The sequence below is a fragment of the Hemiscyllium ocellatum genome, chromosome 21, assembly GCF_020745735.1.
Source record: "Hemiscyllium ocellatum isolate sHemOce1 chromosome 21, sHemOce1.pat.X.cur, whole genome shotgun sequence".
Classification (NCBI taxonomy): Eukaryota; Metazoa; Chordata; class Chondrichthyes; order Orectolobiformes; family Hemiscylliidae; genus Hemiscyllium; species Hemiscyllium ocellatum.
Genome location: NC_083421.1, coordinates 50,952,852 through 50,974,945, shown reverse-complemented (window position 1 = coordinate 50,974,945; position 22,094 = coordinate 50,952,852). Strand labels below are relative to the sequence as shown.

The window sequence follows — 22,094 nt, the reverse complement described above, 5'->3', positions numbered from 1 at the left end:
CAAACAATCATTCCAAATCCAGCAGAGAGTCACCTGCACTTCTTCTAACCTGGTTTATTGCATCTGTTGCTCCTGATGTGGTCTCCTCTACATTGGAGAGACCGACTGGATTCTAGGTAATCCAAGATGGAGGATGGGAAAAACTTCTGGTTGTAGCAGCTGCTCCTTTTGAAGTATTTTAGGTGTTGGAGGTGATTTCCTCAAATTCCATGAGCAGCTATTACTGTTTTATATGCAGTTGCATTTTTTGTAACTTTGGAGAAAAAAAAGTCAAAACTACAGCACTTTTAAAAGGGAGAAGAACAGACAACGGAAGCACATGGTGAGGTCAGTGCAGGAGAGAGAGAGAAAGAAACCCACACTGCTAAATGACACACAGCGGTGAACCTGCACAGTTGCTGCCTTTGCTGTCGAATTCATGTATCGCTGACATCTGAGTGCGCCTGGGAAAATTAAAAAAACAGTGAAATTCACAACTGATCTTGGAGGAACCTGTTTGGGATTACAAGTACAGTACAAACAGATAAGTGCATTTTAAGCGTGACCTTACAATAAGTCTCTAGTGGATTCTTTCTTGATTACATGTTTTATTGAGTTATGTCTCTTGATTAAATATAAGCCATAAGTATTAATTTAACCTGGAGCAGTGTTTTGTAGAGGAATAAGACAGTGCTATTTTCTGGGTCTATAGATTTGAAAGAAGCAAAAATGCCCTTTAGCAGAGTGATATGCTGCTCTTGTTGGATGTGGGAGTTTAGGAAGAGTTTATGGGTTACTGAAGATTTATATCTGCAATACATGCTGTTGGTTGCGAATCCTATCAGATAGAATGAAACGGTTGGAGAGGCAGTTAGAGGCAATGAGGAATTTACGAGAGCAAGGGGATGTGATAGATGGCAGTTATAGGCGGGGGAGGCGGGGGGAGTCTCCGATACAGTCACATAGATGGGTTAACTTCAGGAAAGGTAAGAGAGGTAGGCAGATAGTGCAGGAGTCTTCTATGGCTATCCCCATTTCAAACAACTATGCTGTTTTGGAAAATATAGGGGGTGGTGGACTCTCAGGGGAACATAGCACGAACAGCCCAGTTTCTGGTATTGAGACTGGCTGTAATGTAATGCGAGATACATCGGATTCCAAGCAATCAAATGTGTTAGGGGCCTCTCTAGTCCGTGGTACAGACAGACATTTCTGCGGCCAGCAGTGAAATATCAGAATGGTGTGTTGCTTCCCTGGTGCCAGGATCAAAAATGTCTCAGGGTGCAGAATGTTCTCAAGGGGCAGAGGGACCAGCAGGAGGTCATTGTACACTTTGGAACCAATGACATAGGAAGGGAAAAGGTTGAGATTCTGAAGGGTGAATATAGAGATTTAGGCAGGAATTTAAAAAGGAGGTCCTCGAAAGTAGTAATATATGGATTACTCCCGATGTTGTGAGGTAGTGAGGGCAGAAATAGGAGAATAGAGCAGATGAGTGCATTGCTGAGGAGCTGGTATATGTGAGAAGGATTCAAATTTTTAATCATTGGAATCTCTTTTGGGGTAGACGTAACCTGTACAAGAAGGACAGATTACACCCAAATTGGAAGGGGACTAATATACTGGCAGGGAGATTTGGTAGAGCTGCTCAGGAGAATTTAAACTAGTAAGGTGGGGCATAGGACCCAGGGAGATAGTGAGGAAAGAGATCAATCTGACACTGGTACAGTTGAGAACAGAAGCGAGTCAGACAATCAGGGCAGGCAGGGACAAAACAGAGAACAAGGTAATACTCAACTTGCTTAAGTTGCACTGAAGCACCTTTGTGTTTTACACCCATGTCTTTCCCTTATCGAAACCATTAATATATTTTGTGAAAAGCTGGGGTTCAAGCTCTGATCCATATGGCACCCGTATATCATGCCTGCCACTTAGGGAAAAAAACACCTATTTATGCCTATTCTTTGACTTCTGTCTGCCACCCAGTTCTATTCATGCCAGTACACTACTCCAAAATCCATTTGCTTTACCTTTATATACTAACCTCACATGTGGGACCTTATGTATACCCTTTGAAAGTCCAAATAATCATATCCACTGCCTTAATCTTAATCTCTCAAAATTTCAGCTTATTTGTCAAGAATTTGATTTCCCTTTCTTACACAGTGGGTTCTGATATAACACAATATGTTCTCATTCAATCTCGCGTTTTAAGATAATGGTGCAGTAGCCAAGCCATTTAAAAAAATGGGGCCAGAATCGCATTGTGCCCAATACAGCTAAGTAAAGTTTAGCGTTCTACAAATAATAGTCTAAATTCTTCCATTGCGCTAAAGCCAATTCACGTTGAAGAAACACCTGTTACAACAAAACTGACTGTATGTGTTTACTCGGTCCGATCCTGTCATTGCTTTCCAAGTGCTCTGCTTTTAAATCTTTTATTACAGATTCTAGCATTGTCTCCAATGCCAGTGTCAGGCTAATTGATCTATAATTCCCTGTCTTCTCTCTCCCTCTTTTTTTTTAAATAGTGTGATTCTATTACCAACACAGTTCCATCCATAGGGACTGTTTCAGAGTCTATGAAATCTTGAAAGATGACCAATGTGCAACCACTATTTCTAGTAGCACTTCCTCGGTGGTGGATTATCAGGCCCTGGGGATATATCCGTGTTCAATCCCAACTATTTCTGCAACACCATTTCCCTCATGATTTCATTCAGTTCTTTCCTCTCGCAAGACCAACACTACAATCAGTTCTTCTATAACACAGTGGTTGTGTTCTTCTGCAAACTTGTGTTGTAGAAAAATTGCACTTTAGAAAAAGCATTTAAAGTGTTGGCATTGTAATTGCGTTACAGCTAACACAGATTTTAAAAGTTTGCACTTTTGAAAAAGCTCCCCCAATTCATCGGTCGTGTTACAGTGAATTTGTGTTGACGAGACATGCATTATAAAAGAACAACCTGCATATTCTCAGGTGCTACTGCAAAGGAACATGTGGAGAATTGGAGGATGTGTTTTGACCAGACCAGACCCCCTTCAAAATAAATTAAGAAAGTAGTCTACACCCTAACTGTTTCTTATTTTAAAGGTAAATGTGAAGTGCTGTGTTCCAGATGCAATTCAATTGATCAAACTACTTGATGTTAAGCAAAACACAATTTATTCACATGCTATACTTAAAATACAAAAGAAGAAAGGGCTTGGCTTAGCTGTAACTCTCTTGGATTGTTTAACAAAATAATAGATACAGTAACTACTACTAATTAACTGTTCCAATGCAATAACATCGCATAAACAAACCTTTGGCAAAAGGCAAATTAAGAAAACAAATTGTCTCATATGCAGTTTTCTAATCCAGGAGGACAGAACATCAAAAGACAATTCTGAGAGAGAGAACTTCAGCTTTGAGTTGTGGCAGCTTTTCACAACCCCAGCAGCTTCTGCTGTAGGAGCTGAATCATGCCCAATCAGGCTGTTTCCATTGTTCTAACCTTTTTAAAAAAAAACTAAGGCCTCCACAGCTATTTACTTTCTTACAGACTGCTCAGTGCCTCTTGTTCAATGTTTCTTTCTAAAAAATTCCAGGACAAAATAACCTCTTAAAGCCACAGCATTGTCACAGTTATAGTCATAGAGTCATAGAGATGTACAGCACGGAAACAGACCCTTCGGTCCACTTGTCCATGCCGACCAGATATCCCTACTAAATTTACTTTCACCCTCCATCTCCCGGCCCATATATCTCCAAACCCTTCCTATTCATATACACGTCCAAATGCCTTTTAAATGTTGCAATTGTACTAGCCTCCATCACTTCCTTGGCAGCACATTCCATACACGTACCACCCTTTGTGTGAAAAGAATTGCCCCTTGGGTCCCTTTTATATCTTTACCCCCTCACCCTAAATCTATGCCCGCTAGTTCTGAACACCCTCACGCCAGGGAAAAGATTTTGTCTATTTATCCTACCCATACTCTTATGATTTTATAAACCTCTATAAGGTCACCCGTCAGCCCCCAATGCTCCAAGGAAAACAGTCCCAGCCTGTTCAGCTTCTTCCTATAGCTCAAATCCTCTAACCCTGACAACATTCTTGTAAATCTTTTCTGAACCCTTTCAAGTTTCACGACATCCTTCCGATAGGGAGGAGCCCAGAATTATATGCAATACTCCAATAATTGCCTAACCAATGTGCTGTACAGGTGCAACATGACCTCTCAATTCCTGTACTCCATACTCTGACCAATAAAAGAAAGCATACCAAATGCCTTCTTCACTGTCCTATCTACCTGTGACTCCATTTTCAAGGAGCTATGGACCTGCAGTCCAAGGTCTCTTTGTTCAGCAACACTCCCTAGGACCTTACCATTAAGTGTATAAGTCCTGCTCTGATTTGCTTTCCCAAAATGCAGCACCTTGCATTTATCCAAATTAATCTGCCATTCCTCATCTGATCAAGATCCCATTGTAATCTGATTCTCAACACTTCCTCCTCCTTTTCTGTGCTTCTGAGACAAATATTGTGCGACATATTTGGCTGTGCTGCTTTCCTTTGAAGCCACTCCCACCAGCAACATCAAAGCAACATTTCTATTTTGCAGGGAACTAGCCACGAGGACTTCTGCCTTTCTAGTTCTTCTTTGTTGCATGATGGTAATCCATTCCATCCCTGCCTATGGATTCTTAGTCTATGGAGTGACCACAGCTTTGTATATGCTATCTACGATGCTCTCAACCTTGCAGGTAGTCCACAGTATCCTCCAGCCCCTACTCCAGCTCTGAAACATGGGTTTCCAGGAGCTGCAGCTGGAGTTGCTTCTTGTACACATTCCGGTCCCAAGCACTGAGACTGTGCCTGACTTTCCACGTAGAGCAGAAGGAGTACACCAGCTCTCATTCCATGTCATATCCCTTTAACTTAAACTCTAGATTACTCTTAAAATCAAATAATATTAATTACTCTAGGGATCTTCTCTGGACCTCTGCATTATTGCCCTTATAAGCTATCAGCCCAAATAAAGATCTCAAGCTGTAAGCGATAAAATTGGTATAAATACTCAACTGACCCTACTAACCCTATCTGATGCTTCCTGTTGTCCTGCGTCATTTTTGAAGCCTGATGTCACCTCAGAAACTCCTCCTCTGGATTCAGTGACTATTTGTTCTGCTCCGCTTCTGCTGCTGCTCTGACTGAGCTTGATCTGGACCTCGTCCCTCAGGTTTTTATTAGGATACACTGCTGCTGCTGTTTAAACCCAGCTGCTCTGACACCAAAGGTAGCCTAGATGAGGAGTTCACAAAATCTTTCTCGATAGTTTCTTTGAACAGCACATTCTGGAGCTGACCAGAGAACAGGGCATATTAATCTTGATATTGTACAATGAGGTGGAATTACTTTATGACCTCATAGAGAAGGGCCCCCTAGGTAGCAGTGATCACAATATGATTGAATTTTGCATGCAGTTTGAGAGTGAGAAGAATGGGTCCAAGAATAGTATTTTAAAATTAATTAGGAACAGAACTGAGCTACATTCCCTCTTTTTTTTCCCTGGTGCATGCACAGTTTGAAGAAAACATTGATTATTCGATATGTAAACAGAATGAGCTAAAGTCAGCTGGGAAACTAAATTGAGGAGTAGGTCATGCCATGGAAGACATTTAAGGGGATATTTCAAAAAATACAGAAAATACACATTCCAATGATTCAGGAAAATGTTCAAGGGAGTCCAACATCTGTGGTTAACTTTTTTAAAAAAAGTTAAAGATTGAAATGTGAGAGATCACATTTTTATTGCAGGAGTTATTATCTTAAACGGATACTGGATTGCTATAACTGAAGTACAAGGCATACTGTTAAGTAATGCAATGCAATATTGCTGTATGAAGCGGGTGGGGGTTGGGGGGGAATAATTCGAGGCAGAGCAAGATAGAAAATCTTTTATGTTAATGAAGATCTGCCTGCCAGTAGCCCTCTCTATTGGTTGATCTACATGGTTTTCGAACGCTGCAAGTGTTGGGGGAGCAAAAAACTCCCAGAGCTTGCATTTATCTGTCAGTGTCTTTTGTATGCTCTCTCTCTCTCGCATGTGCACTCGCACTTTCTCTGGATTCATTTGATCAACCATCGCATCAAAGAATGACCATTCCCTACAAACAAATTCCAGCGATACATAAAGTTTATGGATGATGAATCTGGTATCCATTTGAGAAAATAATAGTTATATTATTACTTGAAAATGCAGAGTTCCATATCATAATTCCATGAAACAGGTTATTGCTGCCCTTTTACTTCACTTGCCTAAAATACAAGTTTAAACAAGGTCATCCCTGATGCCTTAATTACTGAAGATGCATCTAATCTGAAATGCGATACTCACAGCGTGAAGATCATGTTTTGCTCCTGAACTGATTTGCAATGGAGTTCAAACATTTTCAGGCTAGAGACAGAAACAGAAGCTAGTTTCTGTATGTCATTACTCAACCGTGCCCTCTGCTGGAAAATATGTATAAATTGAGATTCTTTCATTTAGTTGTATAGTCAAGAGTTTAATTACCATTCCAGAACTTCCATATACTTGCTGCATTGTTTGAGATGCTAATTTTTAGATGGCTTATTTGCTTGTTCATGAGTGTAAGAATGCATGGCTTTTTCAGGAATGGAAACATCCTGCTAATGTTCACTCTTCAGTTAACATCACTGAAAGAAAATACTCTCCATTTTAACTGTGTTTCAAAAATAATTTTAAGTGGCTTTGGTGTGCCTGAAATAAATAGTTACACAGCATAGAACCAGACCTTTTAGGCCCAACTTATCCATGCCAACCAAGTTGCCCAAACTAATCTACTCCCACTTGCCTGCATGTGGCCCATACCTCAAAAAAACCCCTTTTCCTATTCACGGACCTGACCAAATATCTTTTAAATTTTGTAACTGCCCCTGCATCTACCACTTCTTCTGGCAGTTCATTCCACATATGAACCACCCTCTGTATGAAAAGGTTGCTCCTCAGTTCCCTTTTAAATCTTTCTCCTCATCTTAAACATATACTGTCTAGTTTTGAATTCCCCCACCCTTTGGAAAAGACCTTTGCTATTCACCTTTTCTATGCCCCTCACAGTATCGAGCTATTTGACTCTTCAATTCTGCTCAATACCCTAATTCTGTCCTTTTCTCCCATATCATTTGATCCCATTAGTCACAAGAACTAGTGATTTTTGAGAAGATTTTTTAGCTCAGTTTGAGATTTTGGATATATATTTGTTTGCTGAGCTGGAAGATTCGTTTTTCAGATGTTTTGTTACCATACTAGGTAACATCAACAATGAGCCTCCAGTGAAGCACTGGTGTTATGTCCCACTTTCTATTTGTGTCTTGGTTTCTTAAGGTGGGCGATATCATTTCCGATTCTTTTTCCTCAGAGGATGATAGATGGAGTCCAAATCGCTTTGTTTATTCATGGAGTTTCGGTTAGAATGCCAGGCCTTAAGGAATTCTTTTGCATATCTCTGTTTACTTGTCCTCAGATGGATGTGTTGTCCCAGTCAAAGTGGTGTCCTTCTTTGTCTGTATATAAGGGTGCTAGTGATAGTGGGTCATGTCTTTTGGTGGTTAGTTGGTGTTCATGTATCCTGATGGCACACACAGACCAAACACTTAACCAAAGAAGCAATCATCCCAACACCCACAAACGGAGCTGCATCAGGACGATATTTCAAAGAGCCACAGCATACTGCAGCACCCAGGAACTACGAACAGCAGAAGAAAAATACCTATATAGCATATTCAAGAAAAACGGGTCCTCAATAAACACAGTCCTCAATATACACGACAATCCCAAACAAACAAACACATTGCGCCCAGAAACTCTAGCCACATTACCTTACATCAAAGATAACTCTGAAATGACTTCCAAACTACACAGATCCTGTGGCATCATGGTAGCCCACAAACCTACCAACACACTTAAACAGCGACTAATGAACCTAAAGGATCCAATAGAAACAATAAGCAAAACTAATGTCATTTACAAAATACTGTGCAAGGACTGTAGCAAACACTACATTGGACAAACAGGCACAAAACTAGCCACCAGATACTCGAACACCAACTAGCCACCAAAAGACATGACCCACTATTACTAGGATCCTTACATGCAGACGAAGAAGGACACCACTTTGGCTGGGACAACACATCATCCAAGGATAAACTAAGAGATGCGCACAAGAATTCCTAGAGACCAGCCATTCTAAATGGAACTCCATCAATAAACACATTGATTTGGACCCCATCTACAATCCTCTGAGAAAAATAACCAGAAATGATATTGCCCACCTTAAGAAATCAAGACACATAAGTGGAGAGTGGGACATAACATCATCAGTGAGCCTCCAGTGAAGGGCTGGTGTTATCTAGTGTGGTGATGAAACAGCTGAAGATGAACCTTTCTGCTCAGTGAACAAACCCACATCACAAGAACTCTTCTACTTTCTTGAAAACATTCATTGTTTTGATCTCAGTCACTTTCTGTGATAGTGAATTCCACAGCCTCCCCAACCTCTGGGTTAAGACATTTCTCATCTCAGTCCTGAAAGTTTTACCCCTTATCCTTAAATTGTGATTCCCTGGTTCTGAACTAATGCGGGGTTGCACAAGGACACAACCACCATATTATAGAAGAACTATCTGTATTTATTTAGGTGCAGAAGAGAGAGATTTGGAATCAACACTGGAGGCTCTCAAATTGAAGCTAGCCTAACAAGATAAAGATTGTCCTTCCCTAGATCATCCAGAAAAATAATGTTATGCCAGCTTTTTTAATCTAAATACCAATAACTAAGTTTATTGGTCGTCTGCATAAGTTTTTAAGTTTGACGTTATTGATCACCATTGTGCCCCACTTTTGCTTCTGACAGTGATGTGGAAATGATATTACAAAGAGAATGTTTTGTGCAACATCTTTTATTAATGAGGGACATTCATACAGATGTAGAGGCCATGGTAACACGTTTCACTGAACAGTGTGAGAATTGCTGCAATGAGTATTGCTATACTGAAAATAAAACTTCCTGGTGCTTAATGGATCTTTCTCTGTGTGAGTCCTGTTAAAATGCAATACAGTGGCCAGTGATTTTAGATAACAATGCTTCAAATGGATTTTTTTTTCATTTTTTGAATGGAGACTCAGTTAGCATATGAATTTGAAAAAGTTTAGTCTAGTGATATGTTGTCAGTGGAGTCAATCTTGATTCTTTAATCTTCTAGTAATGGTTTCCATCTAGGTAGTAATATCCTGTTTTGAAGAAGGCTGCAGTATTTCCAAGTTCCAACTTTGTAGTTGAAAGAAGAATTATGGGATTAAATCTTACGACAAGTCTGTGTATTTAAGCAAAACACATCAGATAAGCCAACAATAAAAGCTTATGTTTCTACTCTAATTCCAGATCCTATTTAACAATATACATAAGTAAAATTGTAACCAGAATATTCTGAACTCAAATACATTGCCGCAGTTAGCAATTCATGGTAATTCCACTACACAATTATTAAAGTGTTTGAGATTTGCATATGTTGCAAAATATTCTCTCATTGTTCAGTAATCTATTGAATTATCTATTAAATGATTTTAAAATGAACTACTGCTAAAATATTATTTCCATCATATTGTGTCAGTCTTACATGAGTCATTATGTCTTATGGTCTGGTATAGTTTGTTTGATATGATTCCAAGCTGTGTGGTTGCAATTAAGTCACACTGCTATTATTTACTTAAGCAAATCAATTTGGTCTTTAATTTCATTAGCAGCATTATTTCTTCTGGTGCTGAAGACCTACGTAGATGTCTGATAATTATAGATATGCAAAGGGCCTATGCTTACAATAGTTTACATTGTATTTATTGTCCACTTGCTTGCTGCTGTTATATTGAATGAAATTTTCTGAGTTGATCTGAAAATATTCACATAAAACCAAAGAATTTTGAAAGCATAGGATTAGTTTGTCAGCACCTGTGAGGTCTGTAATTTTCTGTTATGGAAAAATGAAGATTTGATCACAAGAAGCTGAATTTGAAGCTTATAAACAAAAACTATCTGCTCTGAATCCCCTGTCAACAGGATTAATAACTAATTTCTTGAATGTATGTTTATCTATGTGATATTTCTAGAAATTGCCATTTTTATACTTTATTTACTATTAATTATATATTTGAGTTATTATATGTTATAGCCCATAAGTCACTGCCTTGTGTGACAACATTTGATACTTAATGTGTTCTCACTCTATGTTAAGTGAAATAAACAACTTGCTGAAAGTGGTGGCATCACTAGCTAACTTCATGGGTAGACACTTGTTTGGAGCATGAGGGAGATTTTTAGAAATCGGTAAATGATAACCAAAAAATTGACAAACAGAGAAAGTAGAATATTGGAGGAATCTTTATTTTTAAGAAGAAAAGCAGAACTGGTTGTAGTAGCTTTTGTAGGCAAGTAAAATGGAAGAGAAGTGATTTTACTTGTAGGTCCACCAAAGACAGAGGCAGGAGAATAAGAAAATGGCGGAGTTATAACATTTTTCAAATGTGCCAGAAAGTGGAAGATGCAAATAAATATGCTGCAATAGTGAGGAACCAATATTAAGAATGAGGAAATTTAAAAGTTAATTTGTCCAGTGCATTTAAAAAAAACTATTATTAATAGGGGTAAACGATGACAAATCTTCTAAGATTTATCCTAGGATTTATAAGAAATAGCTGCCATTATAGTGGGTCAGCCTTCTAGAATTCTGTCTCTGTAGATTGACAAACAGAGCTACAGCCTCCGCAAGACAAGGTAAGAGTAACAATACAGGCTACTGGTTAATATGATGTCAGTGTTGATTGTTCACTGATCCATATGACATCAGTGGTAGGAAAGATGCAAATAATCTAATATTAGGGATTTTATAACGAGGCATTTTGAAAATGATTAATCAGTCAGCACTATTTTATGAAAGAGAAATTAACTTTGACAATTCCTTTTTCTTTCGAGGCCTAAGCAGGTGTTGGAAATACATTATATTTAAGGGCTACAAGGATATGGAATATCGAACTATTTGGATATTCAGGCTTCAAAATCTTGGTAAATCATTTTTAAAGAACATTTTGATTTGTTGGAGTTGTTCAACAGCAATCTGGGCTGTAACTTAATTGCTGGTTACTGAGAATCCTAATAACCTGTAGAAGAGAGCTAAGCAAAGCTTTTAAAACATAAAAGATGAGGTTTATTACTTTTATTTGCCAGACAGACTTGATTTAGAAGAGATGGGGAGGGGGGTGGGGTGGGCTAAAAACTGGAGGTTGCTTGGCAACTCTTCTAGAGTTGGTTTCTGTTTTTCCAGGACATCTGGACCTGGATGTAGAAGTTCTCCTTGGTTTCCATCAAGACGTGTTTGCGCTCTTTTCTTTAGGTGTAACCTGAGAGTTCTAAAACGTCAGTATCTTTGGCTGCCTCATAAATCCTAAAAGCTGAACTGTTACTTCTGTCAAAAGAACATAAGAACTAGGAGCAGGAGTAAGCCCTTAGAACCTCCTCTATCATTCATTTAAGATCATGGCTGATCTTCTTGTGGACTCAGATCCACTTACCTGCACTCTCACCTTTATTGTTAATTCCTTTAATGTTTTAAAATAAAGTATTTTTAGTTTTAAAAACTTTTACTGAAGTAGGGTCAACTACTTCACTGAGCAAGGAATTCCATAGATTAACAACCCTGTGGGTGAAGAAGTTCCTTCTCAGTTCGGTCCTAAATCTGCTACCTCTAATCTTGAAGCTATACCCTCTTATCCTAGTTTCACCTGCCAGTGGAAACATCCTGTCTACTTTTGTTTTATCTATTCCCTTCATAATTTTATATGTTTCTACAAGATCATCCCCCCCCCCCAACACCTTCTGAATACCAATGAATTTAATCCCAATCTACTCAGGCTGTCCTCATAAACTAATCCCCTCAATTCCGGAATCAACCTAATGAACCTCCTGTGCACCCCCTCCAGTGCCAGTACATCCTTTCTCAAGTAAGGAGACCAAAACTGCACACACTACTCCAGGTGTGGCCTCACCAGCAACTTGTATAGCTTATACAGCGATGGTATTAGCAATAACATTAGCAAATTTGCTGACGATACTAAGCTGGGTGGCAGGGTGAAATGTGATGAGGATGTTAGGAGATTACAGGGTAACCTGGACAAGTTAGGTGAGTGGGCAGATGCATGGCAGATGCAATTTAATGTGGATAAATGAATGGTTATCCACTTTGGTGGCAAGAACAGGAAGGCAGATTCCTACCTCAATGGAATCAATTTAGGTAAAAGGACAGTACAAAGAGATCTGGGTATTCTTGTACACCAGTCAATGAAGGTAAGCATGCAGGTACAGTAGGTAGTAAAGAAGACTAATAGCATGCTGGTCTTCATAACAAGGGGGGTTGAGTGTGGAAGCAAAGAGGTTCTTCTGCAGCTGTAAAGGGCCCTGGTGAGACCACACCTGGAGTACTGTGTGAAGTTCTAGTCTCCAAATTTGAGCAAAGACATTCTGGCTATTGAGGGAGTGTAGTGTAGGTTCACGAGGTCAATTTCTGGAAGGGCGGGATTACCTTACACTGAAAGACTTGAGCGACTGGGCTTGTATACCCTTGAGTTTAGAAGACTGAGAAGGGATCTGATTGAGACATATAAGATTATTAAAGGATTGGACACTCTGGAGGCACGAAACATGTTTCCGCTGATGGGTGAGTGCTAAACCAGAGGACACAGCTTAAAAATACAGGATAGACCATTTAGGACAGAAATGAGGAGAAACTTCTTCACCCAGAGTGGTGGCTGTGTGGAATGCTCTGCCCCAGAGGGCAGTGGAGGCCCAATCTGTGGATTCATTTAAGAAAAAGTTGGATAGAGCTCTCAAGGATTGTGGAATCAAGGGTTATGGAGATAAGGCAAGAACAGGTACTGATTAAGGATGATCAGCCATGATCATATTGAATGGTGGTGCAGGCTCGAAGGGCAGAATGGCCTACTCCTGCATTTAGGTTATGTTGTAGACAATAGACAATATCTGCTTTTAAACTCAACATTCCATTTGTTTTTCTAATTACTTGTATCTGCAGACCACCCTTTTGTGGTTCATGCACAAGGACACCCAGGTCTCTCTGCATAGTAGCATGCTGCAACTTTTACCATTCACGTAATAATCCTCTTTACTGTTTACTCCTACCAAAATGTATGACTTCACATGTATTTACATTATATTCCATCTGCCAGACCTTTGCCCACTCACTCAATGTATCTATGTTCCTCTGCAATGTTTCGTAGTCTTCTGCACACTTTGCTCTGCCAGTCTTCTTAGTGTCATCTGCATATGTTTAATGTTGTGCATTCATCTGACTTTGGTGACAACACAGAACCAAGATGCTGCCTGTGTCCATGCCCAAATGTATTTGGTACCATAGCCTCCTCAGGGAGTCTGCATAATATAGGCAATGTAATGAACATCTAGATATGTTAAAAAGTACTTGTGGAAACTGACTAAAACGGTTAGGAGGTTTTTATGAATTCTGAGTCTTGACAATTATTCACAATGTGATGGGATAAATTACTCTTGGACTAGACAGTTGAAAGGAAGTCAATGGAATGAAATGAATTATTTTTATTCAGAGGTTTGTGAATCTTGGAATTCTGTACCCAAGAATGCTGTGGAAGTTCAGTTATTGAATATGTTTAAAATAGAGCTTGGTATTTAGAAGTAAGTCAAGGATGTAAAGAGGTGTGGACAAAAAGTATTGAAGTGGATAATCAGCCATGGTCACATTGAATGGTGGAGGAGGCTTGGTGGACTGAGTGGCATACTTCTGTATGGTCTGCTCAGAATATGAGTAATCTGCAACTAATTCTGATGCATTGTGAAATTTAAAGTACTTGCATCTCTCATCCATTTGGAATTTTGACTGGTTTTGTCCTGTCCACAAAACTTGGGGTGCATCCAATCTAACCAGTTACTGTCCTGTCAGTCCACCTTTGATCATTAGCCAAGTGGTAGATAGTACTATTGACATCATTATTAAGCTACATTTATTGGGCAACAACCTAGTTACCAGTCCTCAGATTGGGCTCTGGGGCTCCTTAACTTGTAACCATGGTCAAAAACAAAACTAAGTTCCAAACGTGAAGTGGAAGTGACTACCTCAACATTGTTATGGCCAAGTTTGGAGGGATGAATTAATTCCTCCTTTAACTCCTTGAGGTTGGAGTAGCAGTTTGAAAAATTGCTTTTATGCAACTCATCATGTTCTTGAACTTGTTTAAAGTTAAAAATCACACAACACCAGGTTATAAGTCCAACATGTTTAATTGGGAGCACACTAACTTTCGGAGCGGCACTCCTTCATCAGGTGATAGTGAAGGGCTCAATCCTAACACACAGAATTTATATCAAAAATTTACAGTGTGATGTAACTGAAATTATACATTGAAAACTTGATTGTCTGTTAAGCCTTTCATCTGTTAGAATACAGTGATAGTTTCACTTCTTTCATGTGTAAATCACAAAATCTTTTTAAAATTAAAACGTTGCATTCTCAGGTTAGCTGTTCACAATGGTGATAGCTAGACAATATGTTGAAGGTGTTGGCCCCCTGTGTTCTCTGTCTATGCCATGATGTTTAGATTGATTCTAATCTAAAAAGTGAGATAACGGAGTTTTACATAAATTCACGCAGTTTTTGAGCTCAGAGTTCTACATGAATGCATGCAGTTTTTGAGCAAAGTACAATGTAACCCTGCAAGTACAAATTCACCCCATAAAATATATGTGTGCATGTGGGTCTTTGTCTGTCTGTGTGTGTCTGTCTGGGTTGGAGGTTGAGAGTGTGAGAAAGTGTATGTGTGTTTGTAGTGAGTGCAGAGTGTCTTAGGTCTGTGAGAGGGTGCATGTGAGTGTGTGGGAATGTGTGTCTGTAAGGGTGTGAGTGGGCGTCTGTGTGTATGTGTGTCCGTGTGTGGCAAGGATGCCCGGCGGCATGGTACATTGGGGAAACCGAGCAAAGGCTATGACAATGGATGAATGGGCACCACACAACAATCAACAGACAGGAGGGTTCCCTCCCAGTTGGGGAACACTTCAGTGGTCCAGGACATTTAGCCTCGGACCTTCGGGTGACCGTCCTCCAAGGTGGACTTCGGGACAGGCAGCAGAGAAAAGTGGCCGAGCAGAGACTGATAGCTAAGTTTGGTACCCATAGGGAGGGCCTCAACCGGGACCTTGGGTTCATGTCACATTACAGGTGACCACCATTTCACTATACAGACACACACACACACACACACACACACACACACACACCCCCTCTCACAGACCTAAGACACTCTGCACTCACTACACACACATGCATACACTTTCTCTCACTCACAACCCCCAACCCAGGCAGACAGACACACACAGATGGACAAAGACCCACATGTACACATATATTTTGTGGGGTGAATTTGTACTTGCAGGATTACATTGTACTTTGCTCAAAAACTGCATTCATGTAGAACTCAGCTCAAAAACTGCATGAATTTATGTAAAACTCCGTTATTTCACTTTTTAGATTAAAATCAGTCTAAACGTCATGGCATAGACAGAGAACACAGGGGGCCAACACTTTCAACATATTGACTAGCTATCACCATTGTTAACAGTTAACCTGAGAATGCACCTTTTTAATTAAAACAAGGTTTTGTGATTTACACATGAAAGAAGTGAAACTATCACTGTATTCTAACAAATGAAAAGCTTAACAGACAATCAAGTTTTCAATGTATAATTTCAATTATATCACACTGTGAAATGTTGATATAAATTCTTTGTGTTAAGATTGAGCCCTCCATTATCACTTGATGAAGGAGCGTCGCTCCGACAGCTATTGTGCTTCCAATTAAACATGTTGGACGATAACCTGGTGTTGCGTGATTTTTAACTTTGTACACCCCAGTCCAACACCGGCATCTCCAAATTTTGTTTAATGCTATACAGGAACAAACTAGCCAGATATTTTGAGTTAGAAAGTGAAAGTGCCTGTTTTGATATATTTATGGTTGAGATCGTCTGAAGACAGCTCTTAAACTGCGATCAGTCCTTTCTCTGCAATAGCTGATTTCTCAGCTGAAGTTCCTTTTTTTTGTACAATTTCCCTATCTCTGATGTATTCCAACTTGAACAGATAGTTTGAGTCTGTAAACACTGTTGAGAACTTCTATCTCCTCCATCCAATAAAATGTTTTGATGTTGCTATTTTCTGTTACCCACCCACAAGTTTATAATCATAGCTTTTGACAACTAACGAGATACCATTGAAATAGAGGTCCTACTTCTACCTTTGTTTTGCATAAGGAGTTTTGGTGTGGTTCCTTTTGTGTCTGACTATTTCTGTAGAAAGTTATCTGATTTCAATTTTATTTTTCTTAATGTGAATCTTTCTCTTTGAGATGTTGTTTAGGCTCCATTTTGTAATTTGCTTGTGTCTTGGCCAGCTTGCTGGTCACTTGGCTTCTGCAGTCATTTTAAGACAGTGCACTGGCTCATTTAGAGTTGTTTTCTTTGAAATGCAAATCTGAGGTATTAAATCAGCTGATGCCATTAAACAATAATAGTCCATGTTTTACGACTTCATGGCAACTTTAAGAAGGCAGCATTTAACTGAGTATGGAATCCAGGGACTCAGTAAAGCTGGAACCCAAAGGAATCTGGGGGGAAATCTCTTCACTGGTTGGAGTCATATCTGGCATAAAGGTGGTGGTTGATAGATGGCCCATATGTCAGTCCCAGAATATTACTGCTGGAGTTTCTCAGCATAGTGCTCTGAGCGCTATTATCAATGATCATTTCTTCAATACAATGGGTTTTGGTTAGGGATGTTTGCTGCTGATTGCATGGGATCCTCAGCTGGAAGCCATCTTTGTCTGCAGGTTAGCAAGACTTTGATAACGTTTGGCTTGGGCTTTTAATTCACAGCTAACATTTGCAACACACATGTCAAATAATGACTATCTCTAACAAGTGAGAATCGAACTGTCTTCCCTTGACATTCAGCATTACCACAGTTGAATCTCTCACCATTGAGGTCCTGGGGTTGACCATTGACTAGAATCTTAATTTATGGACAAGCCATATAAAATCTAGCTATTAAGCTGGGACAGAAATGTGAATTTTGTGGCAAGCTCCTGACTACTTATAACCTGCCCACTACTATATACATTTATGAGGAGATTGTGCTGTTGTAGTAATGCTCCTTGAATTAGTGATTCAGAAGCTTGGACTAATGCTGTGGGAACATGTGTTCAACACCCATGACAGCAGTTGGTGATTTCATAAAATCTGAAGCTAGTCTCAGCGATGATAACCATGAAACTTCATTGATGTTTGGAAAATGTGCCATTTTCACATGATCTAGCATACATATGACTCTCTAGACTTAGAGTGTGATTGACTCTTCATTGCCCTCTGAAATGGCATAGTAAGAGCAATGGCTATGACTACAATAACTCTCAAGACTTGTTTAATGACACATTCCAAATCTGTGAGCTTTATGGCGAGCAATACCAGGGAATCAGATGCGTAGGAAAACCACATCCCCATCCAAACTTCACACTGTCCTGTCTTGGAACACTATTGACATTGCTAATCCATTGTGTGGTCAGTCTCCCATATCTCCCTTTCAAACAGCACTTTGGCTGTACCTTCACAACATGTACTCTTGAAACTTAAGAACGTGGCTTGCCATCACCTTCTCGTTAGCAATTAGGAATGGGCAATAAATGCTCGCCTTGTTGCTGACACTAAAATCTCAGGAGTGAATTTACAGAAAACTAAGAAGAACTGGAGCAAAAAATTGGGAATTCATTTTTTCTCATCATTCTAAAGTAAATATTAATAAAACTGAACATGGAGGCAAATCCTAACCAGCAACTCGATATGCATTCATTATTTCATAGTTTAAACTTTTATATTTTGCCTACAGATAAAGGAACAATTAAAGACAGCTGTTATCTGCATATGCATTTTTCATATGACACTTCAGATTTGAGTTTCCCTTTAGCTGATGCATCAAATTCAATGACCTATCTGTAATTAAAATGCATTAGATGCTTTTGATAGCCTATTGACACAGTTGACTGATGAAGAAGATATTCCAGTCAAGATGTTATTCTCTTGTGGGCTTGAAGAATCAGACTGTATTTTTCTTTCCAGATTCATCCATTGCTGCTGCAAGAACGGCGAGCAGAATCATGTAGGGCAAGGCTACTAGTTCGAACTGTTAGTGTTCCTTCTGAAAGTCAGTTTCCAGAATGTCAACCAAGTGGATCAGAAGAGCATGGTGAGTTGTTGACATTGTCAATTGTATCTTACTGAGCATATCTGTTCACTCAAATAATTGTTCTTCCAGTTCCAATTTTAATAAAGTCTGTTTCAGATGGCCAGTTTTGAATATGTCCTTGTGGAAAAGATATCAAATTTCAATTTCTCTTTTATTGGCATTGTTTGATTTAATAATAGATATAATAGTTATTTGCTAAACATTAACTATTCATATGAGTTTTTAAAAACATGAAGTCAAAACAATTTGCATTGTAGATTTATCTTTAGGCACAGGATGTAACTGTGGAGAGGCTACGAATACAACTATTTTAGCCCAAGCAATGTTTCTGTGTTAAGGTTCAAAATAAAAATATCAGCTCCACTGTATGCAACAGAAACAAATTGTCTGTTTTAAAATGGTGGTTTAAGCAACTATTGGTGCAGTGAAATGATATTGATTTTTTTCCCCCTGTGATATAATATTTGCTCAAGTTGTGAACACATTTTTCTAAATGCAGGTAATGGAAATTGCCATCCAGCACTACTTGTTTTGAAATGACAGCTAGTTCAAAATTCTGTTTCTAATGATTTAGTCTTGAAGATAACCGTGATTTGAAGGGAGGCATTTTCAGGTCACATACATTTTGAGAATTAAGGATTGATTAGGGATAGTCAGCAGGTTTTATGAAAGAAAATCATGTCTCACAAACTTAATTTGAGTTTTTTTAAAATGAAATAACCAAAAAGATTGAGGGCCGAGTGGTAGACGTTGATTACTTTGCCCTGGACAGGGTTCTGTATGGTAGACTAATTAGTAAAGTCAGATGACATGGGATTCAGAGTGAGCTTACCAATTGGATATAAAATTGGTTTTGTGGTAGGAAACAGAGGGTGATGGTGGAAGGTTGTTTTTCAGACTGGATGTCTGTGACCAGCAGTGTTCTACAGGGATTAGTACTGGGTCCTGTTTTGTTTGTCATTTAATAAAAGATTTAGCTGAGAATATAGGAGGCGTGGTTAGTAAGTTTGCAGATGATACCAAACTTGGTGGTATAGTGGACAGTGAAGAGGATTATTTAAGATTACAAAGAGATTTTGATCAATTGGGTCAGTGGGCTGAGGAGTGGCAGATGGAGTTGAATTTGGATAAATGTGAGGTGTTGCATTTTGGCAATACAAGCAAGGACAGGACTTATACAATAATGGTAGGGCCCTTGGTATGTTGTAGAATAGAGAGGCCTGAGGGCACAGGTATATAGTTTTGTGAAATTTGTGTCATGGGTAGACAGGGTGGTTAAGAAGGTGTTTAGCATACTCGCCTTCAGTGCTCAGACCTTTGAGTATAGGAGTTGGGACAGCATGTTGAGGTTATATGGGACTTTGGTGAGGCCTCTTCTGGAATACAATGTGTAGTTCTGGTTGCCCTGTTTATAGGAAGACTGTTATTAAACTAGAGAGGATTCAGAAAAGATTTACTAGGATATTGCTGGGAATGGAGGGTTTGAGATATAAAAGTAGACTGTAAAGGTTGGAACTTTTTCCCTGGAGTGAAGGAGGTTGAGGGCTAATCTTATAGAAGTTTAAAAAATCATGAGGGACATTGGTAAGGTGAATAGCAAAGGTATTTTCCCTAGGGTGGGTGAATTCAAAACTAGGGGACATTTTTTAAGGTAAGAAGAAAAAGATTTAAAAAAGACTTGAGGGACAATTTTTTTTTACACAGACCGGACCCTTCAAAACATTTTTAAACAGGCAGCCCAGACTGCAATTTTGCTATTAGTTTTAGGTAAATGTATAGTGGTTATTCCCGGAGTGAATTAGCTGATCCGACTGCCAAGTTTCAAACAAAACGTTTATTTACAAAATTCTGAAATGAAAGACAAAGAACAGAAAATAGAATACCTGATAACTTATCCTATCCAAAACAGGACAGACTATCCCGACTTAATGATGGTGTTCTGAAAATACTTGCAACAGTCCCAATAAACACACCCCTGAGCACAAAGTATAAAAATGAAACAAACCAGAGTTTACAGGTTTTAAGTCAGAGAGGGAGAGAAAGTGCCCAGCTGGACTGCTGAATTGAATGAAAACTCTAAACGAAAGTTAGCTACATAGCTACCTGGCTACTCACCTTTGATTATACTAGTTTTATTTAAGACATGAAAACCTTAGACCGGAGGCATTATCTGTTAGCAGTAAACAAAAAAAGGCCCCAATAAACCTTTCAAACCCAGCCTAGTTGGAGCATGGCCAATTACCCCCACTCTGGAGAAGAACTCAAGGGCACTGAAAAAACCAGCATAACAACAGTATGTCCAGTGAACTGCCAGAGAAAGTGATGGGTGCAGATATAGTTATCCTATTTAAAACCCATTTGGAAAGGTGCATGAAAAGGAAAGGTTTGGAGGGATATTGGCAAGCAGGTGGGACTGGGTTAGTTTGGGAACATGGTCATGTGGACTGGTAGGGCCAAAGGGACTGTTTATATGCTGCATGACACTATAACTCCATAACTTCAGTTCTTGGTGCTTTAATATACTGTGCCATAATTGCTAGAACGAAAGCTTGACTTATATATATTTGTCTGAACATGGTGAATTCTTCAAAGTTTTGATTTTGGAAGTCGTCAACATTGGCTGTGCTTTTATATGTGGATGATGTTTAATCAGTATCACAGGATTCTTCTGATCTTTGAATACAGATCTATGGGCACATTGGCTAGGATATTCTATGAGGCAGTGGATCCAGAAGGCAGGATTGCCAGTTTAAACAATTGTTAGCCCCGTCTCCCTTTCACTGTGAATGCCACTGCTTTTTAAGAGCTTCAGTTTCTCTGACGTCTTTTTTGCCTTTGTCCTCCTTGGAGCATTGACAATTTGAAAGTTGAGAAAACAAGAACTGGTAGGAGAGATGCTATTTGCTTTCCGGACAGTGTTGAGTCTTTGTCAAACACTTACTGCCAATGTTTATAGAAGGTGGAGCTGTTGCCAGTTTTAGTTCTAATTGATAATGGTGGCCTTTTGAGAGGCTGTCAAGGCATGGGAAGTGCTCAATGTTTATTCGAGTCTCTTAGCTTATATGGCAAGTGGAATATATGGATGATCAAATATGAGTTGTAATTAATTTTGTTGTGCCAAATTTCGAATGCACACATTGTTTCTTTTGTGCAGACTTGAGGAAATGTTGACTTGCAAATATGTTGTGGACTGGGTAGGGACACTGCAGTCCTTATCAAATGTGAAATTTGCAATTTATAGATATGTACAGTATTCTGAAGGCGTAAGGGGTACTGAACTACCTGATATAGCATCAAGTGTTCTGAACAAGGTAACAATGTAACATTTGGTCGAATTAGCTGGGTTGCCAGGATACAAAAACACATTTGCATTCGGTCAGTCAGTTTAAATTATGCCCAAGATGCTAAACTCCAATCAATGTCAAAAAAACCTGTAAATTGTAAAAAAGGCTATCTTGCAGCCTTAATCCATGTCAAGATAGCGGCAGCAGGGTAGGAAGTGTTTCAGCTCCTGGGCCTGTCTACTCCTGCGTGCCTGGCTGACTGCCTCCTTTTTATTTATTTCTTTACTTCCTTTCGTATCAAAGTCATTATTTTTTCTTTTTTGCGTTATGACGAAAGAGGGAGGTTGCAGAGAGCTGCTGCGGGAGTGGCACTGGTCCGTTTCCTCATGGCCATGGCCGTTGCTCAAGTCATGGCCACAAGGTGGCATGGTGATTCCAC

At 39.3% G+C, this 22,094-nt stretch overlaps 1 protein-coding gene across 1 annotated transcript in view; it reads left to right on the top strand.

Annotated features, from left to right (window-relative positions):
* si:dkeyp-72a4.1 (uncharacterized protein LOC100148058 homolog) overlaps window positions 1-22,094 on the top strand; it is a 255,329-nt gene that overhangs the window by 7,351 nt on the left and 225,884 nt on the right. Inside the window, exon 2 of the mRNA XM_060841219.1 lies at window positions 18,245-18,371. Coding sequence (XP_060697202.1) covers window positions 18,245-18,371 — 127 coding nt within the window. The remainder of the gene's footprint in view (window positions 1-18,244; window positions 18,372-22,094) is intronic.